The 27,143-nt window shown below is 40.4% G+C and overlaps 1 protein-coding gene across 3 annotated transcripts in view; it reads left to right on the plus strand.

The window, feature by feature from the left end:
* Positions 1-27,143, plus strand: part of SFMBT2 (Scm like with four mbt domains 2) — an 872,139-nt gene that overhangs the window by 462,916 nt on the left and 382,080 nt on the right. For all 3 annotated transcript variants that reach the window (XM_069229268.1, XM_069229271.1, XM_069229269.1), the window contains 2 exons: positions 3,492-3,738; positions 15,828-15,925. In XM_069229268.1, the coding sequence (XP_069085369.1) occupies positions 3,492-3,738; positions 15,828-15,925 (345 nt within the window). The remainder of the gene's footprint in view (positions 1-3,491; positions 3,739-15,827; positions 15,926-27,143) is intronic.

Below are 27,143 nucleotides of genomic sequence, written 5' to 3' on the forward strand. Positions count from 1 at the left end.
TTAAGATGGCACTTGAGTGGCCCTGTTTGTTGTCTAAAGAGTATTTCTTCTGTTTGTTTGTTTTAAAAAAACAAATTCAATGAATGTTTGCACTTAGTCTATAAAATACAAACCAGTTTTGTACTTGTGTGGGGCGACGTTTCCTTTATTGTGTGGTTGTAGTGTTATATGTATTGTAATGTTTTTTGTAACTCTGTGGCCTGTATTGGAATGAGTCTGCATCATGGCATTCTTTTATGTCCTGATGCAAACCTGTTCTAATTCCGCTTAGAGAATGTTAACTTTTGGTTGTGAGAGAGCGTAGCTTATATAATCAATATTAATGTAAAATGATTATGAACTAATGTATAATAATGCTGCATAGAAAATGTAATAATATGTTTAGCTAAAACGTGCGCTTGAAATGTGCCCACGGGGAGTGGCCGCCACCATATATAATGACTAATGAAATTGACTAATAATGTTGAAGTATTATGATAAATATAATTTTGCACTAATAATAAAAGCCTATATGCTGAAGTTTTGCTGATAAATCATTTTAGGCCTTCGTTAGCATGAGTCGAGGCCTAGCTGCCTGGTTTTCATATTAAATGTGTTTTTCTAACGTGCAGTGTGCTGGCTTGCTGAAGGACATGAACTCTTGTTTTTCTCTAAATTAGAAGCTCAATGTAACTGTAGTAGATCCGTTCTCATGAAATTCGACTTGCTTGTAGAAACATTGTAGCTGAATGCAACACTGTAGACCACTAGCAGGTACAAGGTCGCCTGAACCGGTACAGACAATAAAGCCATTGACTGAAAATGTGCAAAGGACCACAAGAGTATGAAATCATATCGGACATTCCCCCCGCTAAAGACGTCAATCATAAGGACCAATAAAATACGTGAGAACTGTTATGGGGTGACAAATTTGATGAAGTAATCGGAACTCTATTGGAGGGAGATAGTGGGGTGCAACCCCTTATCCAACCAAATTTTAGGGGAATGTACATCAAAAATGGGATAAAAACCCTTGACACCAGGAAGTAAAGCAGAACAGGAGAGAATAGGAGACTAGGAGAGAGTTAGGGAGATGCTGATGCGATTTGCTATGACCCAGACACTTTGTCACTCTGCATAGAGACTTTGCTGTTTGGTTCTTAAAACCATTCTTGCCTAATATTGCCCATTTACACTTTACCTCCTTATGAGGTTAGTGCCCCTTTACCCGACTTGCTGAATTCCTGGCTGATGGCGAATCAACTGATGTCCTGAGAACGAAGACCGAACCTGAGTGCTGACCCAATACGGAGGATAACTATATGAAATTGTAATTGTCTGTTTGCTTTTCCTTTCTAGGTACCAACTGCTACTTTGACAGAGACCATAGCTAGATGTTTTCTAAATTGGTGTTACTAAATTGTTTTGCATGAAGCCCAACATGCCAATGCTAATTCCTGGTCAGTTAAGGGGTTCACTAAACTGACGCAAATAGACAAATGACCAAATCTATGCTTTGTTGAATAACATGATGATGATACTCTACTAAAAATAACCTATGCTGATGCCGTGTTATATTCTAATATTTGTGATTCTTGCTTTGATGGAATCTTATCAGAGTTGTCATATTGTGACTATGCTAATGTTTTTCTTGGTTTTAAGATTAATAAACTTGCTTGTAGAATTGTAATCAATAGGGAATAAACATCACAAGATCATATTAAACTGGTGTGGTTATTCATGACTGAAAGGTCATGGTGGTCTTTCAAGTTTATTAAATGTCTTTGATTAATTTGAATTGCCGTATTACTGTGAACTTTGATGAAATTATTGACATATTGATTGGCATGTTGATTAGCTATCTCGTCCTAAGGTGTCTTCAATCAGGGTCAAAAGATTCATTGGCCTAAAAGAGTCCCAAAGTGAGTAAATTAGTCATAAAGGGACGCATTAACAGTTGCCAGGTGAGAGGCAGTTAATGAAGAGCTTCTCATCTGGATGGCAGTGGGGACCGTGGCTCTTAGTTTGTGCTGTTTTACTTTTGGAACAATAAACTTCCACGTTGATTCTCTTCTCCTTGTGGACTTCGCTTTCTTTAACGACACCCGCACTACAGCGGTATATCACTCCTTCTTACTATATCCCCTGAATGCTCAAGCTTCATGGTATTTTGTGGGCTTTTTCTACCCCTTCTTGCCTCTTTGAGAAATGTAGCAGGCTTAGCAGTGTGTTAGAATATACTTGAATGCAGTTTGAGAGCTGTGCAGTTGTGCTCTCTTCTTTGGCACCGATCATTCATGCTTGCTTTCTCATCTGGTATGTTGTGCTGTGGCTTTCTTCACTTCCCTCCTTGTTGTGGCACTCACTGTTGTTAACCTATTTTGCTCTTTTAGCCACGTTTATCGTGCTTTCTATTGGGTGAGGATTCTAATGATCCTGCCGTGTCACCAGCTGTAGAATCATGACAAGAAGGAAAGCAGGCAATATCTTTGAGCTCGTTCTTTATTTTAGGAGCTTGTCCCCGACAGGTGTTGCCCCTCTCTCTTCCAATTCCCAAGTGACTATTACTCCCACATCCTGAGTGCTCTCTCCATCCCCCAGATCAAGTATTGCAACCGTATGGCCCACCAAACTGCTCTGCTCTTCTGCATGAGGGCAACATGACAGAAGTATTTGTTATCGTGATCAATTTAGGGCTAAAGTAGGTAAATTCTGACTTTGTAACGAGCTAAAACGCACGATGTAAGGTCTGTGGCCACGAAGACTGGGACTTGGAGCAAACGAAGATTTGAGATAAGTAATCAGTGACTTTCTGATTGCCAGACAACTGTCCTGGGTTCATATTTCTTGGTGTTTGAGGTTTTCACAGGTCCATATTCTGATGGTGTGTGTTTCTCTTGCCCAACTTGCAATAAGACAAACACAACCTTGATTGCCAAGGTGTGTCAGGAGTGTGCCTTTGTTAATGCAGCAGACTAGGCATATCAGAATTTCTTTAAAGACCCCAGCTTTCAAGTTGATGCAAAACTAGTATTCAAGATCAACAGTGCATCTAGCCTCCCTCCCTCCGCATGCATTGCTTCGCCTATACTGACGTTGCATAACGCCTACAAAGAGTACTATTCGGCTGCAGCCAATCAAGTGTTTCCTGGCTGTTCCCGGTTTCCACGATGTGTGCTGTTTTCCATTTGTTTTGCAGGCAAGCATTTGAAATCACAGGGCTGTATAACACATTCAAATAACAGCAATCATTGTGGATAGGGTGTATTCCCTACCTTGTTAGAACAGGTTCGGAGGTTTGTATTTTCGGAGAGTCTGTTTTGCTTTTGTTCCCCTGATTATTTTATAAATTAACTATTGCTACGTGTGCTGCATTTAATGACCGTCTCATTTCATTAAAAGAGATTTTAGGGCAGAGTCTTTAGATAATGTGCTGTGCGTTGCAGTATTTCAGTGAAAAATAAAACAAAGTCAAATAAAGTGTAACGTGGATTTTACTTTTGCCCTAACAGCCTCTGCGAGGGAAGAACTCTGTAGACCTCATTACGGTTGACTGCCTCATAGAGCTCCAGGATGCACAGAACCCCTTCCAATACTGGCCCGTCAGTGTGATAGAGAATGTAGGGGGAAGATTGCGCCTTCGATACGTGGGCCTGGAGGAGGCGGATGCCAATGACCTTTGGCTCTTTTACCTCGACTGCAGACTTCGGCCAGTCGGCTGGTGTGAAGAGAACAATTACAAGATGGAGCCACCTTTAGGTAAAGAGAGCCATTGCCAATATCAGCAGAATGCTCCCTCCCACACAAAGATATATGAATGCACTAATGGCTGGCCACTGAATGTTTAGCAGACACATTTATTTGTATAAGCCAGTTAAGCGCTCACTGCTGAGATCTGTGGCCAGCCTGCAGGCCAGCAGACTAAATGCACAGACCTCACTCTGATTGATGCACAAAATACTTTGCCTTCACAAAGCCACTACAACTCACTTTGATATCCAAAGAATCAATGTACAATTCACAAAAATTGTCATTCGCAATTTGTATTCATTTTTTGTTTTCAAATGTTTTTTATTGTTGAAGCATACAGTACCATGATAATGGCACATATGATGAGTTAGCTACATCAAATCACAGATATATCACTTACAAAGATACATATATGGTAGTATAATTGTATGTTGAGTCCCTTATAACATAGGAGAATATAGAAGAGGAGATATTAGAGAGAAAAGAAGGAAGAGAGAAAGATGTAGGGTCATGTAAACAATTTTCCCTAGAGCTTTCGGAGCTCAAGGGAGTTACCCATTTGTAAGGATAGGGCTAATTTTGACCACAATAGACATTTGGACTTGTTGTTAAAGGTGTCACTGTGTAGAGTATTGTCTGTACTCCCAATAAAGCTTAACCATGCCCACCATGTATGATAAGAAATGTTATTGTAGTTTTTCCAATTAGAGAATATGGTCTTAATGTTTATATAGCGCAAAATATTAATCAGGAAGCAATCCCAGCTAGATAAAGTTTCTATCAAAGATCTGTCGGAGCATGCTTGCATCCTCAGTGTCACTAATAAGTAATTTAGGGACAATTTGATATTCAAAATGTTAGTATGGTCTCAATTTCCCTCCATAGAGGCCTTATATGTTTACAGTAGAATAATAAGTGATCCAAGTCACCTGTGGGATGGCCACAGTTCCAGCAAGCAGCTGATGGTGAGAGTCCCTGTTTAATTAATTGCTCAGGGGTCTAATTAGGTTTATAGGTAGTCCAAAACTTGCACTGTATTATCAGGGAGGACATTTTGTGACTCAAAAGAGAATCCCAAATATTATCCCACGAAGTGGAGGGAATGAGTTCAGTATTATATTTGGAACAAATATCATCCCATGCCTACTTGGAAATGTTTGTAAGATTTTAGAGTGTGAGCCTTGAAAAATAATTTCTTAAGAAAGTGTAAGTGGTCTGCTAGATGCAGGTGTTTAATGTCCCATAAAGCAAATTTTAATTTTAAAAATGTATATAAATACAAAGGTTGTAGGCTGAATCGGGTTATCAAGTTTAACAATCTTTCTAACATAAAGAATTCCCAGGGATGCCTATTGTCTTCGGAAGGACAAGATAGGACCTAATCGTATGGCACTATCAAACCACAGGGAGGCAAATTCTGAGCCCTTACTTTTGTAAAGAAAACACCTGTCCAGGTATATTAGATCTAAGACTGACTCCTTAATAATCTGAAAGGAATGAGAGACTTTAAGTTGGTTTATTGTCAAGGTGTTGCTAAGCTGAAGATGGCTTACCAGATCTGATTCGATATCAACCTAGGCCGGACCATTGATATTTTTTCAGTGAAACCACCAGATAGTTTGTCAAGCCAGAAAAGCGATTTGATAATTCTTAAAATTCGGGAGGTTTAGGCCACCTCAGTTCAATAATAATTTCCCTGACAATAATCCCACTCTCTTATGCTTCCGTATAAAAGATGATAATATTTCATGGACTGAATTATGAAAGGAAATGTAAAGGATGGCAAAAAATATGCTTAAGAAAAATTTATTTGTGGGGCAAGCATAATTTTAACCGTTTCAACATGACCCCAGCACGTGATAAATCTTTAGGAACCATGCCTCACTTAGCTTTTTGATTCTGGCCAGTAAAGTTTCCTCTATATGAACACTGGTGGCTTCTACTGAGTATGCAATTCAAGGCCATTGCCATTTTAAATTACAACTGGTGGCTATATGAGGTATCCCAAGACATTAGCATCATTTGCAGTGATCTTAAGAATTTCCGTGACAGCTGTGTCTGTTTCAGTAGAAACAATCAAAACATTGTCTGCATAGTCCACTAATTTTTAGGAGATGCATTTGAAAGGGATACCCTTAACTTTTTCATTAGTCCTAATAGAATGTAGAAATGGTTCAATTGAGAGCAGAAAAGGGAGAGGATGGGGATACAGGCAACCTTGTCTGGTAACCTGTGCCAGACGAAATGTATCTGATATTTGTCTGTCAAGTTTTATATGCACCGATGGGATTGAATGGAATAGATTGAACATCTCCAGTGCTGTCCTTAGGAAAGCCCAGTAGACATTGTCAAAGGCCTTCTCTGCATCCAATGCCATAGCATTAGTGGGAGAAGTAATCTGTTTAGATTTCTTGATCTTGTAATAGAAAGTTCTGATGTTGTCAGCTGTCAGTCTGCCCTTTACAAAGCCAGTCTGTGAGGGATGAGTAAGAGAGGGAAGAACCTTTTCTAATTTAAGAGCCATAAGTTTAATTTACGTTTTGTAGTTATTAAGTGGAGATATAGCATGGACATTTTTAATCTATCATGGGTTTTTACCCTCTTTCGATATCACTTCTATATGAGTCTCCAAAGTAGATCCTGAGAGTTTGCCTCGTGTTTCAAAGGGCACTGAAAACATCAGGCAAATTGGGTAATAGCGTGTGCTCGAATCTCTGGTAAAAGGAGGCAGGGAAGCCATCGGAACATAGAACCTTTTTGTTTTAAGAGAATTAATAGCTTTAGTAATTTCATCTGGTTTGATTGGTTTGTTAAGAGTGTCTACATCTTTTTATCCAAGTCTGGGGAGCTAGAAGGATTCTAGGAAAGCTCTACACCTCTCCAAATTATCTTTATCATTTCTCTGAGGGGGGTACATAACTCAATGTAAGAATCCTGAAAAGCTCCTTTTATTTTTGATTGATCTGTGTGTACTATATCGTTACCATCTGTAATGACTGGATCATTAATAAATAGTTTGCACCCTTATGAGTTAACATGAGGCATCTACTGCTTTATTACATTCCAGAAGATTTTTGGCTTCAATTTTGGAAGACCGTAATTTGACCCTTTGACTTAAAAGTTTGTCACATTCATATTTAAGTTGTGTATTTTTGGATGTAGTTAAGGGGTCTGTTGTTAATTTCCTATCTTCTTCCAAAATGGCGATGCGTTTCTCTAAAAGATTCATCCTAGCACCCTTAACCCATTATTTTTAATGGTCATAATGCCATTTATCTCCCACCAAATAGTGTCCCACATTGTTTCAATATCCATACCCGTAGTGTAATTCTCTCTTTTCTTTTTTAAACAATTTGGACTTCAGAATCTTGATCAGAAAGTATGTCATAATTCTTTTCCATGAACAGGATTTAGGCTGTTGTGTGGATAGATTAATAGTTAGTTGTGATACATGTGTGGTCCAAAACGAGGATTGGCTAGATAGTAGGGTCAGTGGCTGAGTGGACCAGATGTTTACTATCAAAGAAACAATCAATTCCAGACAGGGTTTTGTGAATGTGTGAGTAAAAGGTGAGATCACTACCCGTTGAATTGTGTAATCTGTAGACATCAACTAGTTCTTTATCCTCAGCTAGTGTATGAAGCTATCTACAAGAGCGATTGTGACTATAGGGACATGTTGAGATTCTGTCTAGAATTGTGTTGTATGGAAGATTAAAATATCCTGCCACAATGAGTGTACTGTCCTTGGGTAATTCATGTAGTTTATGATTAAGAGAGGACCAGAAGGAGGTAACATATGTCATTGGAGAATAGATGGTTGCAATAAAAAATGTGAAAAGCCATTTTTTGTAATCTTAGGCAGGAGACATCTACTCTGATCACCATGCGCTAAAGTTTCAACTGAGCATTTAGCCTGTTCTGAAATCAGGGTATCTACTCAATTTTTCCAGGTGTGTTGCATACTATGAGCATCTATCGGCCCAGCCCTGGTCTCCTTGAGATGAATAATATCACTTTTCAGTTCCCAACAATGATCTAACACCTCCATTTGATCGGATGACTGAGACCTTTTGTGTTAAGGGAAATGATTTTAAGCAACTCAGAAAACATCAGTAAAAACAAAAAACAATTTCAAAAACATCCTGGTATGCATATAGGAAGACCCTCCAAAGAAGAATAGGGTAAAGGAGGAGTAGAGAAGACAACAGAGGAGAAAAAAAAGAAAGCAAAAGACATAGGAGTGACAAGTATCAGCATATCAAACAGTATCATTGCACAGTACCCCAGAAAACATTTCCAAAGCCAAACCCCATGTCCCAAGCCACCCCAACCCCACTCTCAACCACCCTGTAGTCCCACCCCTAACCCCAAAAGAGAAAATGGGACCATATAGGCCTCTAAAACATGAGCTCAGTCAAAACAAAGGTCTCTGGACCTGAGCAGCACAATGGTACTGCAAAATATTTAATGGAATGCTGAATTACCAAAGAAACACTCAGCTAAGACATCAGATCCATTTGGCAACAAGAGGCTAATTTGACATATCATTGCCTAACAGACACCATGTTTAGTGTTAAAGCTAAAAGGTAAAAGAAACATGCATAACCGGAAACTGGCTGCATCAATAACCAAAAGAATGTGTACTCTAGTAACAGATAAAACACTTCGATTAGGGTACATTTCTACTAAGGATGAAGTAATCATGGTGTGAAATAATGTGGAAATGATTTTCCAGAAGTACATTAGATGATTGTATATGACTGATGCCTTATCTAAAATTATCTGAACAAAGATAATCAACAAAAGTTATGACAAAAGGATACTATCAAATATTCATTAGTAGCGGAAAAGATGAAAAGTTAGCTTCTATACTATAAAATGAAGGAAAGAATCAATGAGTAATGCTGGAGTCCAGCAAGTTCTTCGCAAAGGCCTCAAGAACTCTGGGTTAATCATAAATGTGTGAGTGACCCTCATGGGTGACCTTCATACTTACTGGACCTACAAATGAAAATGCAATATTTGGAGATCTAAGATCAGTATGTAATGCAATGAATTTCTTCCTCCGATCCACTGTAGGCTTGGCATAGTCCTGAGATATGCCCACTTTGTGACCCATCCAGACCATTAATTCAATCAATCTCATGTGGTCCAGAATCAGTTCCATGTTATGATATATCAATGATCTGAAGATAAATTCTCTTGGTTTAGTAGAAAAAGCAGAGGTCGTCCATGTTGGAATTCTGTGGGTCCTTTTTATTTATTTCAAAGCTTCCTTCAAATGATATTTCCAGGACAGTTAGGAGCGATGACTCAAGGAAAGCCACACATGACTTTTCACTGTTTTCTGTTTTTTCCGTCAGGCCAAAAATTCTCAAATTGCCTCTCCTGTTTCTGTCTTCCAAGTCACAAAGATCTCTTTCTAGCGATATCATCTTTGATGACATTATGTCTGATCTTTTCATCAGTGTGTTCTGGTTGTCTACAATCTTGCTAAACCTAGATTCTGCCTCTTCCATACAATTAGCTAGAGCTTTAACACCTTGCCCGACTCCCACCATTTAGATTTGAGTCACAGGGTATTGGTTTCAATATTATGGGAGAGATCTTTATTCCCTTTTATTCGAGAGTCCTGAGGAGGAGGGTCCTGTTTAGATTGCTTTTGACCAAGATTCTGTTCTCTTTGTTCTTTGGAACCTCTATGTTCCCCCCTTATATCCTTCTCTTTCGTGTTCACCATGTTGGGAAGCACTTTGAATCCTACAGCAATGCAGTGTTTTTGCTGTCCAGTGCTTGCTCTGGGAGTACACTAAAGTAATAGTTTGTCAGTTCTCTGCGAGCTTGCTGCTTGAATTTAGGCTCCAGTCTTGTATGTCTCCTGCCATTATTTTACAATCATCCTGCAAGAAGAGGCATCTCCTAGAGTAGCTCATGGTGAATTAAGGTAATTTGAGGGGAAGACCCTCCACACTGGTACAATGCAAGGCAGGGATGGCTGAAAAGAGGTAGGTAAGCCAAAAAAAAAAGACTGGCACTGTGTAATGCTGTAGCAGGGTTGATGTTTTTGTGAAGCTTTATAATAATGTATTCTCCTGACCATAACATTAGCAGTTCATAGTATTTTAGATCCAGGTGCCATTTTGTAAAACATGAATAGATAAGGGCTAGCAGGCTTCAACATCAAGGCTGAGGAGAAATGATGTGAAGTTTTCTCTTCTTAAACATAACCGAATAATATTAGCAAACATAAAACTTGTGACTAGTGAGCCCTTAGCGTTGTAAGCGTGAGCATGCCTCATTATCATTTCTGAGGCAAAATGAGGTAAGGGCCCTCCCTCTTCCATGTGGCATAGAAGCAAAAATTGTTGTAGTGTTGGTGTGTCTGACTCGCTCTAAGGTAATGCACTCTTTCATCTCCGTTAGACCACGCATGTATGTCCCATTGAGGCCCGCTAAATTAAGTTAGTCCATTAAGCATGGCATGGTAGAGAATGGGCACCATCTTAGGTACTGAAAAACAGCCTTCAGTGAGGTGACTGTGACGAGGCATAGAAAATGTTAGGAAGCGGTGGTTGGCTTAGATTCCAATCAGTGCAAAAATTAGTGCACTCTCCTACCTCTCATTAAGCCTGTAAGTTCATTCAACTCACTTCCTTGAATTAATGTGCCGAGCAATGCGCGGTGAGTATGGGTGACATCTTAGGTCCATGGACATTCTCTTCCTGGACGCTCATATTTTCGGCTCGCAAAATGCCAAATCAGCCTGAAAGGCTGATTTGTGGTGCCAGTGTACTCATAGCAGCGAGACTGCATTGCTGTAGATCGGAGTATTCCCCAATAGTGTAATTTCCTGGGGTCAGGAGCATCTCGGGTCTGGAGCTCCGATCCTATGCGACCACCCATGTAGGACATAAGACATACCCCCCACAATTTGTATTACAGATTGCAAAGCACACATTTTCAAGCTCTTGTGAGTTGTACAGATAACTGAGCAGCTAAGGGGCATCCCACCCAATGACTTGCACTAATGCTTGCTACCACTTTCGCAGCTGCAAACTCTGGGCTGGTTAGCTCCCGCCATGGGCTGGTGCTAACCATTGGCAAAGTATAAACTGTAAATATTTGAAAGATTAGCCTTTACTTGGGCAGGCTAAGGACATCCGGGAGAGCAGAGAGTGTTCTAATGAAACACAATGTTTTCTCCAGTGTAAAGTCCATGGTGTGTCACAGTACACCTTGCTCCTTTAAGGGACTGAGTTGAAAATGCAAGCACATTATGATTGTAAATGCTGGGATAGAGGTCTGCTGTCCCATTTAGGCCTCTATTACAACATTCTTGAATGTGTGCATTTTCCTGCTTACAGAGCATTAAAAATAATCTCAACTGAAGAGAAAGGGAAGCAGCAAGCTAGAAGAGACGCAACATGTTCAGAAAAGGGGAGTGACCTAGGTGCTGAACATGGTGCCCAATATGGTGCCCAACATAGTGCAAGACATCACTTCATGCGCAATAAATCTTCAAACTGCCATAATAGGAGGGCCATAGAAAAGACCCAGAAACAAATCAGAGCTAATAGACATGGTGTGACACTGCTAAAGACATGATAATGCATGCATTAAAATGAAGGCAACTCATACCATAGTTATTTTAAGTGCTTGGTGTATTTAAAACTAGAAGGTTCAACATAAGCCTGGAGAAAAAGTATTGGTCTTCATTCTGTGGGTGAGGATGGGGTTGGAATCCCCCAATTTTGGACAAAAGAACTGGGGTCATCATGTAAACTCAAGTAAAAGCTACGAATACAAAATATTGTTCATGTTTGTGGTATTTTTATTTCACAGTGCAATTCAGACTTTCAAGCAATTTATACTGTTTTGAACATACAGAAATACTGCTTATGAAACAGTTCAGAAGGAAAAAATATCTGAAACAATTACTCTCCTATTTACACGGATTCATAGAAAAAAGCCAGAAAAGGTCAAAGGGTCCTTCTGATACTGCCTTTACTAACCATGCTCCGAGTCCCACAGAACATCGTCACTGGCCGCGTGTACTCTGGCCATACTGACTAGGTATTTGGGGCCAGATGTAGCAAAAAATGAATTTGCGACTCTCATATTGTGAGTCTGTGCAACTCGCAATTTGAGAGTCGCAAACCCGGATGCTGACACCATCTGCGAATCGGAAAAGGGTTGCAAAGACCCACCTTATTAATATTAATGAGGTGGGTCGCAATTTGCGACCCCCTTCTGATTCGCAGCACTCACAGGGATGGTGGCCTGCTGGAGACAGCAGACCACCATGCCTGTGACTGCTTTTTAATAAAGCAGTTTTTTTTTTGTATTGCAGCTCGTTTTCCTTAAAGGAAAACGAGTTGCAACACAAATGAAAAAATTAAACGTTTGTGTTTCATTTTTTCAGAGCAGGCGGTGGTCCATGGGACCACTGCCTGCTCTGATAAAAATTTATTCAAGGCCATTCACAAAGGGGAAGGGGTCCCCTGGGGACCCCTTCCCTTTTGCGAATGGGTTAGCACCCATTTGAAATAGGTGCTAACTGCGAATTGCTTTGCGACCGCGTTCGCGGTCACAAAGCAATTCTACATCGCAATGCAAATCGCAAATAGGAAGGGGAACACCCCTTCCTATTTGCGGGTCGCATTCCCCTTTTGAGAGTCGATAACCAAGTTACTGACTTGCAAAATGGGAATGAGCATCGCAATGTGCTTATTGCATGTTTCAAACAGCGAATTTCGCTGTTTGCGCCATGCAAAAAGCATTGTACAACTGGCCCTTGGTTTCTTGCTGGCAATCTTTGTGCCTCAAGGCTATGCTTTTGAATATTGAGTATGGATTCGGTACTCTGCTTTTCAGAAATTATAGGTTTTATTTTTACCCAAGTGCATGGCACTGTTTTTGACGTCAGAAGGATGAAGGGCTCAAGTATTCACACCTGTAACCTGCAGGTTACTCTGTGGTCGCAGTTAATGATTAGCTGGCTAACCTAGCATTCTGTTTTCTTTTTGTTTAAAACCGTTCTTGATGTATCTCACGAACAATCTTTAAGCAATCACCATCCAAGTCATAGGATTTAAGTGAGTCCAAGAGGATATTTAACGTAAGTAATAGTGTAATACCAAGATATTTTCAACATGTATATTACATTTGTTTTATGAGCATAAAAGCCTTCCCAGCCCATTCACAGCACTTAATGCTTTGTTTTTCGGATGATATCCTGTGCTTCAAGTGATCTCATTAGGGATGATTGAGTGTTCCTCAGTTAGGTCGAGATCATGCTATGTTTTCTCAAGAAATGCTGGCGGAAGGCACAACCCATTCCGCTTACAAGTTGCACATCCGCTTACAGGTTGCACACCAGAGAATACTCAACTTATTGTTAAACGATATGAGGGAATGGTTGATAGAGATTGCTTATACAGCGCACTTTGAACTCAGCCACCGTCTAGGCACTAACGAAGGCCATTGTGATCTATAGTCGTCACTAAATCTCTGAATGTCTGTTCCTACCCCAGGTGACAGCAATTCTTAAGGACTCTGTAAGCCATGTCAATATGATTTAAAACACACTTCCATTCAGTCCAGGCCAGCAGAGTGATACATGTGTTTAGCACTTTTTGTAACCCCCCATACAAATTATATACGTTTTGAAAGCCACAGTTTTACTCTCTGAAAGATAGTTGTCACTGAGATAAAGGCCTTGACTTTATAACTTAGGAACCGCAGTGGTTACAAATATATTCTGAATAAGTGGCACTCCCTCACTCGCTCACTCTCTTAAATAACAAATCAATCACATATTTCATATTAGGAATGCAAGCATCCTCTTGAACCTGTATTACCCACGAGTCAAAATATAGGTCAGCAAGTATTGGTGAAGCTCCTTTATATGTACTTTCTGGACAGATGAACTTGCTGTAAACAAAAATGGAAATACTGTGGGATGTGTAAAATATAGCTTCATGATGTAATTTTGTGGAAGATATGTTATTTCGTGCAACCTACTGCAAACGTTTGCTCAACTCCTTTGGTTTGCGTTTAATCTGTGTTACTTTTTGCCTAGTTTCCTGCATTGCTTTTAATATGGTGATGCCTTGAATGTGCATTGGTGGCTTTAGTGTCATGGATGAACTTAAAGATCATTTTATGTCACTTCCTGTGATATTATGGGGCTAAATAGTGTTTAGCTGCTTGGCTTCACTTTTAATACCCTTGTTTTTTAGGTCAAGTTAGGGCCTGATTTCGAGTTTGACGAACCAGTTACTGCACCACAAAACCAATGTATATCCTGGCCGCCTTTTCACGAATGCATGTGATTCTATTGCACTTGTAATAGTGTGGGTGGGAGATGCCTCACGGTGGTAATAAATTAACCCTCCACCAAACTCTAAATCAAACCCTTAGCTCTTACTAATTTTCCTGGAAGGCATTATAAGAACAACTTCGACATTTTCAGAACTTTTGCTAGTGCCACAATGGGGATTTATAACAACTAGAAGGTCCATTCACAGCTTTGTCTAAAGGCAGAGGGCTTATGGAGCCTATGATTTAAAAGAGGAGTCGTGTTACACAAGAGCCAATAGGCCTTTGAAAGATTACTGGACAACTCATTTTTTTCTGGAGTGTGGTGTTGCAGTGAGAGAACAGTGAAACACTTGGTGACCGTTGTAGATTTGTTGTTTTATATGCAGGTCACTGGAATTATGTGGCAGAAGAGGACTAAATTATGTAGCAGGGTTGACTAAATTATGCATCAAGAAAAGGCAAAATATGAGACCTAAAGCATCAGGTTTTGTGTTGGTATCACTCCATAATTTTGTCATTTTTTTCACACATTAACACAGTCTGGCCAAAATATTTACCTCTTTGGTAACAGTTAAACATCCAAATACAACAAATATCAACTGAAGGAGGAGCAGTCAACATTTGCATAGTGCCTTCCACTGTGTGCAAGCTCGAGTTGCCCTGATTTGAGTAACATTTGATCTGTTTGAGTTGGACATTTTTTCTTTGTTAAAATCTGATTACGTAGCAGATGATTGCTCATGTGGCAAACCCATAATTATGCAGAAAATGCTACGGCAGCAGAATTGCATCATGCCAATGGCTCTGATTATCAATTGTGCACATTTAGACCCTTATTACAAGTCTGGTGGATGGACGCTGCCAAAGCTGGCAAAGCTGCAAAGCGGCGTCAATGTTGTGGCCTGTTTCCCGCTGTGCCAGCGAGCAGAAACGCTGTTTCCACCCACTGACCCAGTGGGAAACTCATAATAGGGCCAGTGGGCGGAAAACAGGAGTGGCGGTTTTCCATCCTAAAGAGTTTGGCGGGTGGTCTCTGCCGCCCGCCAAACTCAAAATGAGGGCCTTAGTTGTCATGCTTCTCTTCCCATTCACACAAGGTTAGGTCAGATCACCAGATTAGCCATATTTTAGAATTCAATGATTCAGTTGTTATTGTGCTGCAAAATGTACGTGGACATGCAGAGAGGTGCTATAAATGTTGCATATATGAATATCGTGAAAGTGCCTGATATGAACAGTACGAGTAGCCATCCATCTGATGCTCTTCATATTTAAGCAACATCTTAAATGTGGCGCATCTGTTGCAATTCATGACATTGTTGATTCCAGATACATTGATTTTAATTTGAGGGGGAAATGTATAGTAGTAATGTCAGGAAGCATATATGTCACTGTTGTAGAATAAAAACTGATATATAATGTTTCATTAATCATGCCATTTCTAAGCGCTGTGACTGATGTTACAAGTGCCCGATTAAACGGTGCTCAATTTATCAATTTCTGAATGACAGAAAGTTGAACTGCCCTTTCCAGGATTCGCACTCAGTCCTACAGATGACAGTACAGATTTATGGCAAAATGTCAGCAGAAAGCCCTTTGTTAATAAAACCCTAGGGACAACTAACTCCGAAATCTTAAAAAAAGTTTAAAGAAATACATTTTGTCAAATTGCATCTAGATAATATCTACAGAGTGATATCTGTACTTCTTTATGTACTCACATATTCTGCAAATGTTTTCCCTTTACATCCCATCTGCTGTTTTTGTTTTAGACATCTGCTGTGTAAAGAACACGTCTGAATGGAAATGTGCCCTGGAAAAATCCTTGAATGATGCAGCAAAGTGTCCTCTTCCAGTGGAAGCATTTAAGGTGAGTGTGATTTTGGATCAATAACTAAGCACTACAGACGTGAATGAACAGTTGTGCCCTTGGGGACGTTAACTGGAGTGGTTCACGTTCACACGGTTCTGGAGGCCGCTATTTTTGGCAGTGGCATAATGCAAAATGATGCCTTCCTATGCAGAATCTGATGTGGAGTTCCTCAATATCAGTCACGGCTCACAGAGGTTTAAAGTGGTGGGTCGGCATGTGGCAGAGGGATAATTACATTAAAAAAATGTAAAAATAAAAACTTAAATGCCTAGTTGCTGCTTTGCCGCTGCTCCTTCTTCCTGGTCACAGGAGGCACAGGCTCCAAGCCTACCATGCGGCCAATCCTAACACTGCATGAAAGCAGCGTTAGGATTGGCCAGAGCACTCAGCCAGGGCACTCCAAGGCAGACTGGGAGACTGTGCCTTCTCTCTCCAGCCCGGAGTTTTCAATCAGAAAAGATGCTCGATTCAGTATGTGAAATGCTCAGAATTCAGAAGGAATTACAACATTGTCTCAAAAGGACTTTCTGTTTTGACAAATCAGGGACAGCATTCTGACACTAAAATAGAATCCCACTGAAGACAGTACCCTAGTCAAATAATTAAAATGTTCTTCTTGCCTTGGTCTTTGTGAACGTATGGCATTTGTAACAGGGCCATGCTAAATTTCTGGTATGAATGAATTTCTGAAAGAACTGAGCTTTGGAGTGATCTTACGTGCACCAGGACATTGTTTATTGGGTAGCGGGGATTCATGTTGAGAAGGTATGCTACTAGAATATTATTTGGCGTAAATATTGTACTCTAATTATGATTTAGGAAGATATTGGCTCACTGGAGTTAATAGAAAATCTTCATATGAGATTGTATGATGGAACTACGCATGCTTTTCCATATATGCATTTACCCAGTGGTCATTACAACGATTGTGACATTACCAGGCATTCCTTTACAATGAAAACGTTTACTATTAATATGCATTTCCCACTCTTGCCTTTACAATGGAAATGTCATGACATGATTGGAAAAGGCATTTTTGTAGTAAATGTTTAAGTGGTAAGTATGACATATATTCCCATAAAACCCCTTGCACCCCCCAAACTCATAACCACCCTAAACAACCCCTTGCCACCCAAAACCCCATATCCACCCTAAACCCTAAAAAACACCCTTGTCACCCAAAAACCCATAGCAACCCTAAACCGTAAATATATATATCTTAACCCCCAAGTATCCAAATCCACCGTAAACCCTAAAAAACCTTTGCCACCCAACAACCCATACCCACCCTAAACCCTAAAAATCACCTTTCTGTAATATATACTTACCTGTAAAACCTTTACAATGGTTATACCTTTGCCATTCATGCTTTTACAACGAAATTCATTGTAATGGTATACATGGTGAAGAAATATTCATTGTAAAGGCATGTGTTGTAAAGGCTTATTTGTTGTAAAGGCAAGCGTGATAATGACATGAGTCGTAATGTCACATGCGTGGTTAAGCCAGCATGATAATGGCATGCGGAGTTCAGCCTTTGTTGTAACAGCTATTTCCCTTCATAAGATAAGAGAATATTTCTGTAAATAATGTTTAAGACATGATCTTTATGTCAGGTGGTATCTCTGGGTGGAAAAAGCCATACAACACAATTTGTGCATTTGAATGTCTGTGTTGTATATTTGAGCGGTCTGGCAAAGTGAATAGGTATCTTAAGACTGTAAGGGTGATTTTTTTACGCAGCTAGAAGCTAGGCTGTTATTGGGGTTTCAACATGAGGCCAAAGTTTCTGAGTTTTAGTCACTATAGTTGTTGCCATGTTATCGTATAACACGAGGTTCCAATCTTCTTGAGACCGTAAATTGTAATGAGTCATATTTCAATGCTTTGGACTTTATGAATTTGGAACAATTAACATTTTGTGATGGTAAAGGGCATCCACATAGCCAAGTTTCAGATTTCTGAAGTGCCCATTACATTGGCATGAAGGTCTAGACGTAGACAAATATTTTAGTGGATGCTTAACTCATGTCCAGTGGGATACTGAGGAACGTGCTAGCACAAAGAAGGAAGACAGACTGGTTGACCAATGTCTGACACTGACAGGTTCGTGGTTAAATGGGTTTACAAATGGAAAGAGTTCCTTAAAAACAAGGGTAGCATGTACTAGGAGTTAGCTAATAGTCTCTGTAAAAGATGGAATTAAATACTGGAGAAGCAAGTACAGTTGTAGATTACCAGTTGGAAAGATGCACAGTAACTGGGAAAGAAGGTATCAGCCATGTCCTTGGATGCCCAAAAGCACATGTCTGCTGTACTTCTACATAATTTAAAACCATGATGACTTTGCTACTGAATGGAGTTTAGATTCTTAAAGTAAGACTTTTGCAGAGCAATTCCACTTGCTCAATTCTGAATAATAACTACTTTTAGATGTATGTTATGTGAAGTCATTTAATAGAGCTCAACATATACCCAAAGGTGTCTTGGCACTGGCTTGAATCACAATGCGGACTATGGGCCAGATGTATCAAACATTTTTGTGTTCTCAAACAGTGCAAATCACAAAATTCGGCCATTTGCAAATGCAAAAATGCCTTTCAAGGTGTATGAAAGGTATTCACAATGCAATTTCAAGGAATCGCTAAAATAGCGATTCCCTGAAATTGCAACTCCATTTAGCGAATCGCAAATTGCAATTCTCTAAATAGGAACTCGCAAATAATGAATTCCTATTTGCAATTTCTGAAGCACATGTATCAAGCATATCCTAAATGTGAATTGGGAATTTAGGAAATGAAATTACCACCTAATCCAAGATGATGGTAAACATATGCAATTTTAAAAAATGCATTATAAATGCATAGCGCACACATGTCAGCAAATAGTTTTTGGGGGTGCATCAGAGGGGGCCTTAGGCCCCCAGCACCCTGGGCTTTGCATTACCTAATAGGAATTTGCAAATTAGGTAACACAAAACAATTTGCACCTATGGGCCTACAGGCCCACATGGATGAATGGAGTCCCATTCCTTAATTGAGATTGGGTAATAGCGATTGCTAATTTAAAGAAATTGTCATTACCGACTCGCAATTTTCATACATCCCATTTTCCATTTCTTAAATAGCGATTTCTTAAAATTCGCTATTTAAGAAATGCAAACCGGGACCTTGATACATCTGCCCAATGTCCCTTCCTTAGTGGAGGAGCATAAAGACGAGATGAATACCTGTTAATACAGTATACCTAATGGTAGGACTATGGTGTTGCCATCTGGCTGGCATGTGCAGATGAACTTAGAACCTTACTTCGAGTTTGGCAGACTGGATACCACATTATAAACATGGCAGATGTCCTGCCCACCATATTAAAAGTACATTCTAGCTTATAGCACTTGCAATATGGTGGTATCCTTCTGCAAAATTCTAAATATCACCCTAAATCCTGCACTCTTTCCTCTATTGAAAAATAAATAGCTTGTCCATCCCCCTCAAGCAGAGGAACTCGTGTCTTGGGGGAGCTTTCATGAAGTAATTGACTCCATCCTCTGCAATTCCTGCAATTCCTGAACCAGATTCTGGGCATAACCATTTTCGATGATATGACAACTTCCGCTTTTTAGAGAGGTCAAGAAAGTTGTGTTTTTCAGGCTGTACTCATAGAAGTCTTAATGATGCATTGGATAATATAGACAACCAGTTTCCTAAAAGAGTGACTGGCTGACGTTACCCTATGAAGTTTTATTTGTCTTAATTTCTGAAAGGGTTGGGTAGAAGAACTGAATACATACTATGGGGGTGATTCTGACCCCGGCGGTACTAGACCGCCGGGGCCAGGGTCGGCGGGAGCACCGCCAACAGGCTGGCGGTGCCCCGCAGGACATTCTGACCGCGGCGGTTCAGCCGCGGTCAGAAGAGGAAAACCGGCAGTCTCCCGCCGGTTTTCCGCTGCCCTTCTGAATCCTCCATGGCGGCGCAGCTCGCTGCGCCGCCATGGGGATTCAGACACCCCATACCGCCATCCTGTTCTTGGCGGTTCGCCCGCCAGGAACAGGATGGCGGTATGGGGTGTCGTGGGGCCCCTGGGGGCCCCTGCAGTGCCCATGCCAATGGCATGGGCACTGCAGGGGCCCCCGTAAGCGGGCCCCACTTTGAATTTCACTGTCTGCATTGCAGACAGTGAAATTCGCGACGGGTGCAACTGCACCCGTCGCACCTTCCCACTCCGCCGGCTCAATTCTGAGCCGGCGTCCTCGTGGGAAGGGTTTTTGCACTGGGCTGGCGGGCGGCCTTTTGGCGGTCGCCCGCCAGCCCAGTGCAAAAGCCAAAATACCCTCAGCGGTCTTGCGACTGCGGAGCGGTATTTTGGAGGGGGGAAGTCTGGCGGGCGGCCTCCGCCGCCCGCCAGACTTAGAATGACCCCCCATGTGTACACATGGCACTGACCACACATGAAAGTGTGAAGCAGAGTCTCTTGTCTGATACTCTGACAAGCATGTGTATTGGGACCCCTATAAATGTTGGCTATTAATAGCTTTTCTTATAGTGACCATTTAAGTAATGTATACCTCAAACTGTATTATCCATCCTTCCTTACCTTTGTTTGTTACTTACTGATCCAGTGGAAGATGCCTCATGAGTAAGACAGAAGAAAAAGCATATAAAAATAAACACAGCTGGTAACAGGACTAAATAAACAAAAAGTTGAACAGTTACAGAAGGACATTAATGAAAGGTGGTATACAAGGGAGACAAAATGTTGGGAAAACAAAAAAAGAATGCCAATAAAAAATAATCCAAAAAATACTCTCCAGTGCAAGAATAAGTGTAGGGTAATGCTAATGCGAAGAGATAAGTATTATGTAGGTGTTGAATTAATAGTGGATACAGTTTTATAAACCGGGCCCCACCTTTAATTCCAGGAAACCAAGATGAGAAAAAAAGAGTATAGTGAATTGACAAGAGCCAGGAGTACAAGTATCCAGGTGGAAAAGGCATCAGGTACCAAAAAAGTGCATAAGCAAAAACAAAGGCAATGATTCTTAACACAGCGGATATAATCTGAAGAGATTAACTCTTAAGTGCTTGTGGAATATCATCAGCGTAGGTTTCGTAAAGGGGCTAGCAGAGATCTCCACACAAGAGGAGAAATAATTTTGAGCATGGGTAGTTTTGAAGGCTCGTGGTTTCAAGAAGGTTGTTTATACTCATGGCATCATCCAATACAAAAGAATGGCAGTGTCAGTGTTTTTCCAACGAATGGAATCAAGTTAAAGGGCATATCATGTTATAGGAGCATAGAGAAGTCTGCAACGCACATTTTGAAATGTTTTCTAGAGACATGGTCAGTAATAGAAGAGATGTGATGTGCTAGATGTTAAGTCCACTTCACTAAGGAGTTAATTGTTACACAAGTGTAAGATCTGTCAGCCTTAAGGTGGTCTTCCCCCAAACTGTTTGCCTTCCTCCTTTGCTATCTTGTTTTTTTGTACTTGGGGCTCTGTGCACTGTACCAAAGCTAACCCGTGTTAAACTGCCTGTGATCTCTGCTTTAAGCATGGTGAATTTGGCTCACACACAATTGACACATTTAATTTACTTGTAAGTCCCTAGTAAAGAACGACTACATTTACTCAGGGTCTAAAAATGTAATCCTACCAGTGGGCATGCAACACTAATTGTGCCACCCACATAAGTAGCCATTTAAACATGTCCAAGCCTGACATTGTAGCCTGTGTGTACTGTTTTAAACTACTCGTAGCTTCTTTGAATTGATGCAGTGTGACACATCCTTGAGGAGAGATCTCGCAATGCACCACAACCAGGATTTAAGGTACTTTGTTGAGAGGGCCCAACTTATGTCTGGCTCGCATTATCACCATCTCGGTCTCCAGCCTGCACTTGTGACTTTGTCCCAGTCCAGCTTAATCAGATAGCCACAGTTGGCGCTTTGTGCTTCTAGGCACTATTTTAGCGTAAAGCATTAATACTGCATATCTCTGGTTCTACTGATTTGATTTTTATTCATTTAATCTCAAATAATGTATTACATTTTAATCTATTTTTCTCAGTTAGTTTGAGATTTTTCTTGTGTTGTGGTTTCACTTTATTACTGTTTGCATTACTGTATAACTATTTTATAATTTTCTGCTAAGTTAAGCTTGACTGCTTTTGTTCCAAGCTACCAGATGGCTGAGCTTAATTTGGGGTTTTCGGGTGTCACACCCTGGCAGAGATTGCGGTTCCTTCTTGAGTAGGGTTAAACCTGTTCCTTAACTAACAACAACAAATAATACTTGTCTTAGTTTTAAATAGATGGAAAATTTTCTGAGTAGAAAAAGTATTCACTGGTAGGAGAAAAATGTGGGCAACATTCCCTAATTAATTTTCGAGTAAGAAAGCTGTAATGGTATCGCTTAACTATGATATAGTTTTCCAAACTTCAGCAGCACAATAAACCCATGGATAGAAAGGGCAGGTTAAATTAATTCTAAACAATGCAGGGTCTGTTGCTGAGATGAACTGTGGAGATCATGCCAGAAAATGCACTTCACCTACATTGACTTTAAAACTTAACATTTTAAAATGTAACAATTAATATTCTTTTCACAGTTTGCCAAAATGAAATAACATATGTCTACCAATCCCTGGTTCCCACTCAGTCTTCTGATTATTTCTAAACTTTCAGAGCAAACCTTTCAAATCAACATTTACAGAAACATTTTGATTACAGGAACCAGACCTTAATGATGGTGCTTCTATTTTTTTGCCGGCAACTAATGAAAATACCTTTTGAGCAGACCCGGGGTAAACAGTAGTTTTAATATTATTTTACTGTAAATATATTTGCTATCGGTCCAGTCATGCAGATGCTTCTTAACAAAGTTCCTTATTTGTGTTTGCACTCTGTAAAGAATGTTCTTTATTTACATTTGTTAGACTTTTCATCCTAGGTGTGGTCTGCCTAAATATTTTGCCTCTGCTCCCCAGGTTGTTGATGTGTGCTGGACTCTGTTTTTGCTGTTCTTGTTTCTCTGGGCACTTTACCACTGCTATCCAGTGCTAATGTGCAAGTGCTCCTATATAAAATTTATGTGTAATTGGATTTCCATGATTGGCATATTTGATTTACTGGTAAGTCCCTAGTACAGTGCACTAGAGGTGCCCAGAGCCTGTAAATCAAATGCTACTAGTGGCCTGCAGCACTGGTTGTGCCAACCACATTAGTAGCCCTGTAAACATGGTTCAGAACTGCCACTGCAGTGTCTGTGTGTGCAGATCTTAAATGTACCCACTTGCCAGGCCCAAACCTTCCCTTTTCTTACATGTACGACACCTGAAATGTAGGCCCTAGGTAGCCCCATGGGCAGGGGGCAGTGTATGTTTAAAGTAGGACATATACTAATGTGTTTTATATGTCCTGATAGTGAAATACTGCCATATTTGGTTTTCACAGTTGCAAGGCCAATCTCTCTCAAAGGTTAAGATGGGGGCTACCTTTAAAAATGATTAAAAGCATAGATTCCCTTTGGGAGCAGATAGACATGTGGAGTTTGGGGTCTCTGAGCCCACAATCTAAAAATACATCTTTTAGTAAAGTTGGTTTTAAGATTGTGTGTTTGAAAATGCCACTTTTAGAAAGTGGGTATTTTCTCGCTTAAACCATTCTGTGACTCTGCCTATTTGTGGATTCCCTGTCTGGGTCAGCTTGACAGTTGGGCTGTTTGCACCTCTCTCTAGACAGAAACACAACGGGAGCTGGGGTGTAGCCTGCATATCCTGATGAGCCATCTGTGCTAGGAGTGAGGAGTGGTCACTTACACCTGAAAGGAATGTGCCGGCCCTCACACAATGCAGTCTCCAACCCCCTGGTGTGTGTCTGGGGCCTGGCCTGGGCAAGGCAGGGTTTCACAAACAAGAGAGACTTTCCTTTGAAGTAAGCCTACTTCAAAGTTCAAAATGGATATAAGAAGGGCACCCAAAACCACAGACTTTAGATCACATCTGGACATCAAGAGGAACTTCTGCCTGGAGAAGAGCTGAAGAGCTGAGGAGAAGTGCTGCCCTGCCTGTGACTGTGCTTTGAGGAGCTATCCTGCAGTTGCTGAACAAAGACTGGACTTTGTTGGCATTCCTGCTTGTGAAGAAATCTCCAATGGCTTGTCCTGAGCTTGCCTCCTGTTGTTGAAGTCTCAGGGCCATCAAAGACTTCTCCTGCCAGCACCTGGACTCTCTGCTGCGACTCCTGCCCTGCGAAGTGGTGCCCTATACAGTTCCTGGGGCTTTGACAGGTGAAGCTGGCAGACCAAGACTGAAAATCCACTCACAGACCGGTGTGCGGGGAAAATATCGACGCACCTTCCGAGACGTGGCTAAAAAATGATGCGCCGCCTGCTTCGTGGCAGAAATTGACGCTGCCCCGGCATCGCGGCTGGAAGATTGATGTACACAGCTGGAGAAATGACACGCAACACCTGCTGATGGAAGCTGATAATGTCTCAAACCACATTGCGTGGTTTTGCTGACACGGTGCAGAAGGATTTTTGATGCAAACCTTGCTGGGCGCAGAAAAACAATGCATTGCTTGCCCGGACCGAGTGCTTCCCGGATGGACGCATCACTCTCCTGTGGAGAGGAAAAATTACGCATGCAAACACCGACCCAACCGAAGGAGGAGAAACGACGCACGGTCTAGCTTGCGGGTGAGAAATAGACGCACTGCTAACCTTTTTTGACGCACACTCGCCCGTGCGTGTTTTTTTGATGCTACGCAGGTACTTTTAAACGCTAACAGTGTTTTTACTGTTTACTAAAGGATTTAAGACTCTTTTGCTTTTAAGATTAATAATTTGACTTGTGTATGTTGGATTTTTGTCGTTTTGGTTTTGTTTTGTTTAGATAAATATTTCCTATTTTTCTAAACCTGTGTTGTGTCATTTTGTAGTGTTTTCACTGAGTTACTGTGTGTGTTAGTTCAAATACTTTACACCTAGACTCTGAAGTTAAGCCTGCCTGCTTGTACAAAGCTACCAAGGGGATAAGCAGGGGTTAACTGAGGGTGATTCTCCTTTACCCTGACTAGAGTGAGGGTCCTTGCTTGGACACGGGATAACCTGACTGCCAACCTAAGACCCCATTTCTAACAACAGTAAAAATAATCTTCCTTGCCTTCCCTAAGGTAAATATACCAACATTTGTGATCTCATTTACATCTAAATCAGATAATATTATTCAGCAATTTTACAGACAGCCACGTAGTACTCATTACTTTGTGCAAGAGCATAATAGAAACCTGCTTTGTTCTTACCTTAACCAAGAATTCTTAAAATTCAAAGTGCAATAAATCTCTATTGTGCCACTCCTTGGCCCAATGCTATTTTTCCATAAAGCCTCTTCAGTATTATTGTATTCCTGTGAGATCTTTGCATATCATATTTTTGATACATAAGTCTAAGATATAACTTTCATTTCATATACTTTAATAAAAGGTCTAAAGAAAGGCCTATATGTTGATAACCATAGGTTAATAATGTGATAATTGAAAATCATGTCTTTGATGTTTTCCTCCACTGGAACATTAAAATTCATTTCAGGGTCAAAATGCACTATCTCAAGCTTGGTACACATACTCTTTTAGATCCTCTGTTGAATGCCTAATGGTTATAATTTTTGAAGTATTGCAGTTCATTTGCTTTTACTAGGTGCTAATCACATAAATCCATTGATGGTGATTAACCATTTTAGATTACAATAAAAAAGTGTCATCTGCGTAGGTCATAACACACTAATGGTGACTTTATTTCAGAGGAAAATGTTGTACAACTGCTCTAACAAGAGGTATTCTTCTATGTGCGAATTGAGTAGTATGAGTGCTAATCAGTATTCTGTTTCAGGCTACTCCCAGGAGAGGTTGTTTAAAAGAGAATCCCTCGAACACATTTCTATAAATGCACAGAAGAGTTTCTGACCTTTATCTGCCTCCATGTGAATTTCTGAATATATCAATTGAAAAATCCTTAACTAAATCTGTCTTCTAGATAGAGTTGTCCCTAACTCAATTTCTTAATCCTCCATAACCAGCAATTTTCAGTTTCCTTTTGATCCCTGTTGTTCATATCAGAAACAATATATGGCTTTCCCTGGAAACGGACGCCACTATTAGCCGTGGTTGTAATATTTGACTGCTGCTAAACAAATACGGGTGACCATTAGTCTCCACAGTTCATTGTTAGACCCAGTACACCTGTCTTATATGATATGATTCACTTATATAATACTCAGATTTTATATGGGAATTATAATGTAAGTGTTGCACTGCTCTGCCATTTACGATGAACAATTTGGACTTATTCAACCCATACGCTCTCTTCTATGCATCCTATAATGGACAAAGGTTTATAATTTGAGCTAGATTATATCAAAATGCAAAGCCTCTAGTAGCGTTACTTTTTCTGCAAGTCACACTTTCTATATATATGAAAAATATTAAATTTGATTTGAACAGACATTCTATAACCAAGATAACCAAAAGATATGACTAAAAGATATATATTACACAGTGTTCGTCACCACTGTGTAGTTAAAGTTAGGTCAGACTTTCCTTTGGAAGAGCATTTTTTGTTTTGCTGATAACTTTTGCATCGTTCAACAAATCTTCACAAACCTTTTTAAAAAAGTGCTTCTATCTCAGCTCCTTTCTAGAAACTTTTGGGGCTATGCATCAAGTGGAACCGAGAAAATAAAGGTGGGGTTGTCATGAAATGCAAAGTCCCTATGCAGTTTTCATAGGGAATGTTAGGCAGCACTACAGACAAAACAACTGAATGGAATTACACCTTATTTGGCACAAATCTATATCTTTAATTGAAAACATGCCTTTTGTGGTTTGGTGTAAATCCATTCAGTAGTTTTGGGGGAATTAAAGTTCAGATTTTCTAGCAATACAGACAGTTGGGCTGAAATTTAAAAATACAAGCCTCCTATTGGCTGAGGGGGATGTTTTGGAGTGAGCACTTGGATTGGTGGGCCGTGGCATGAGCAGAAATATTTAAGTGACCGTTATAGGACTTGGGGACTTGGTCCCATGTTCTGAAAATGTTTAGAAGCACTATATAATCCCCTAGCCCCCTGGCCCTTTTGAGGGGGGGAGTCGCAGAGGGACCCCTCCCCAAATGCAACCACATGGCCCAAAGTTCTTTTTTTTAAAAGTTTGCAAG

This window comes from Pleurodeles waltl, chromosome 4_1 (genome assembly GCF_031143425.1).
Source record: "Pleurodeles waltl isolate 20211129_DDA chromosome 4_1, aPleWal1.hap1.20221129, whole genome shotgun sequence".
In the NCBI taxonomy this organism is placed as follows: Eukaryota; Metazoa; Chordata; class Amphibia; order Caudata; family Salamandridae; genus Pleurodeles; species Pleurodeles waltl.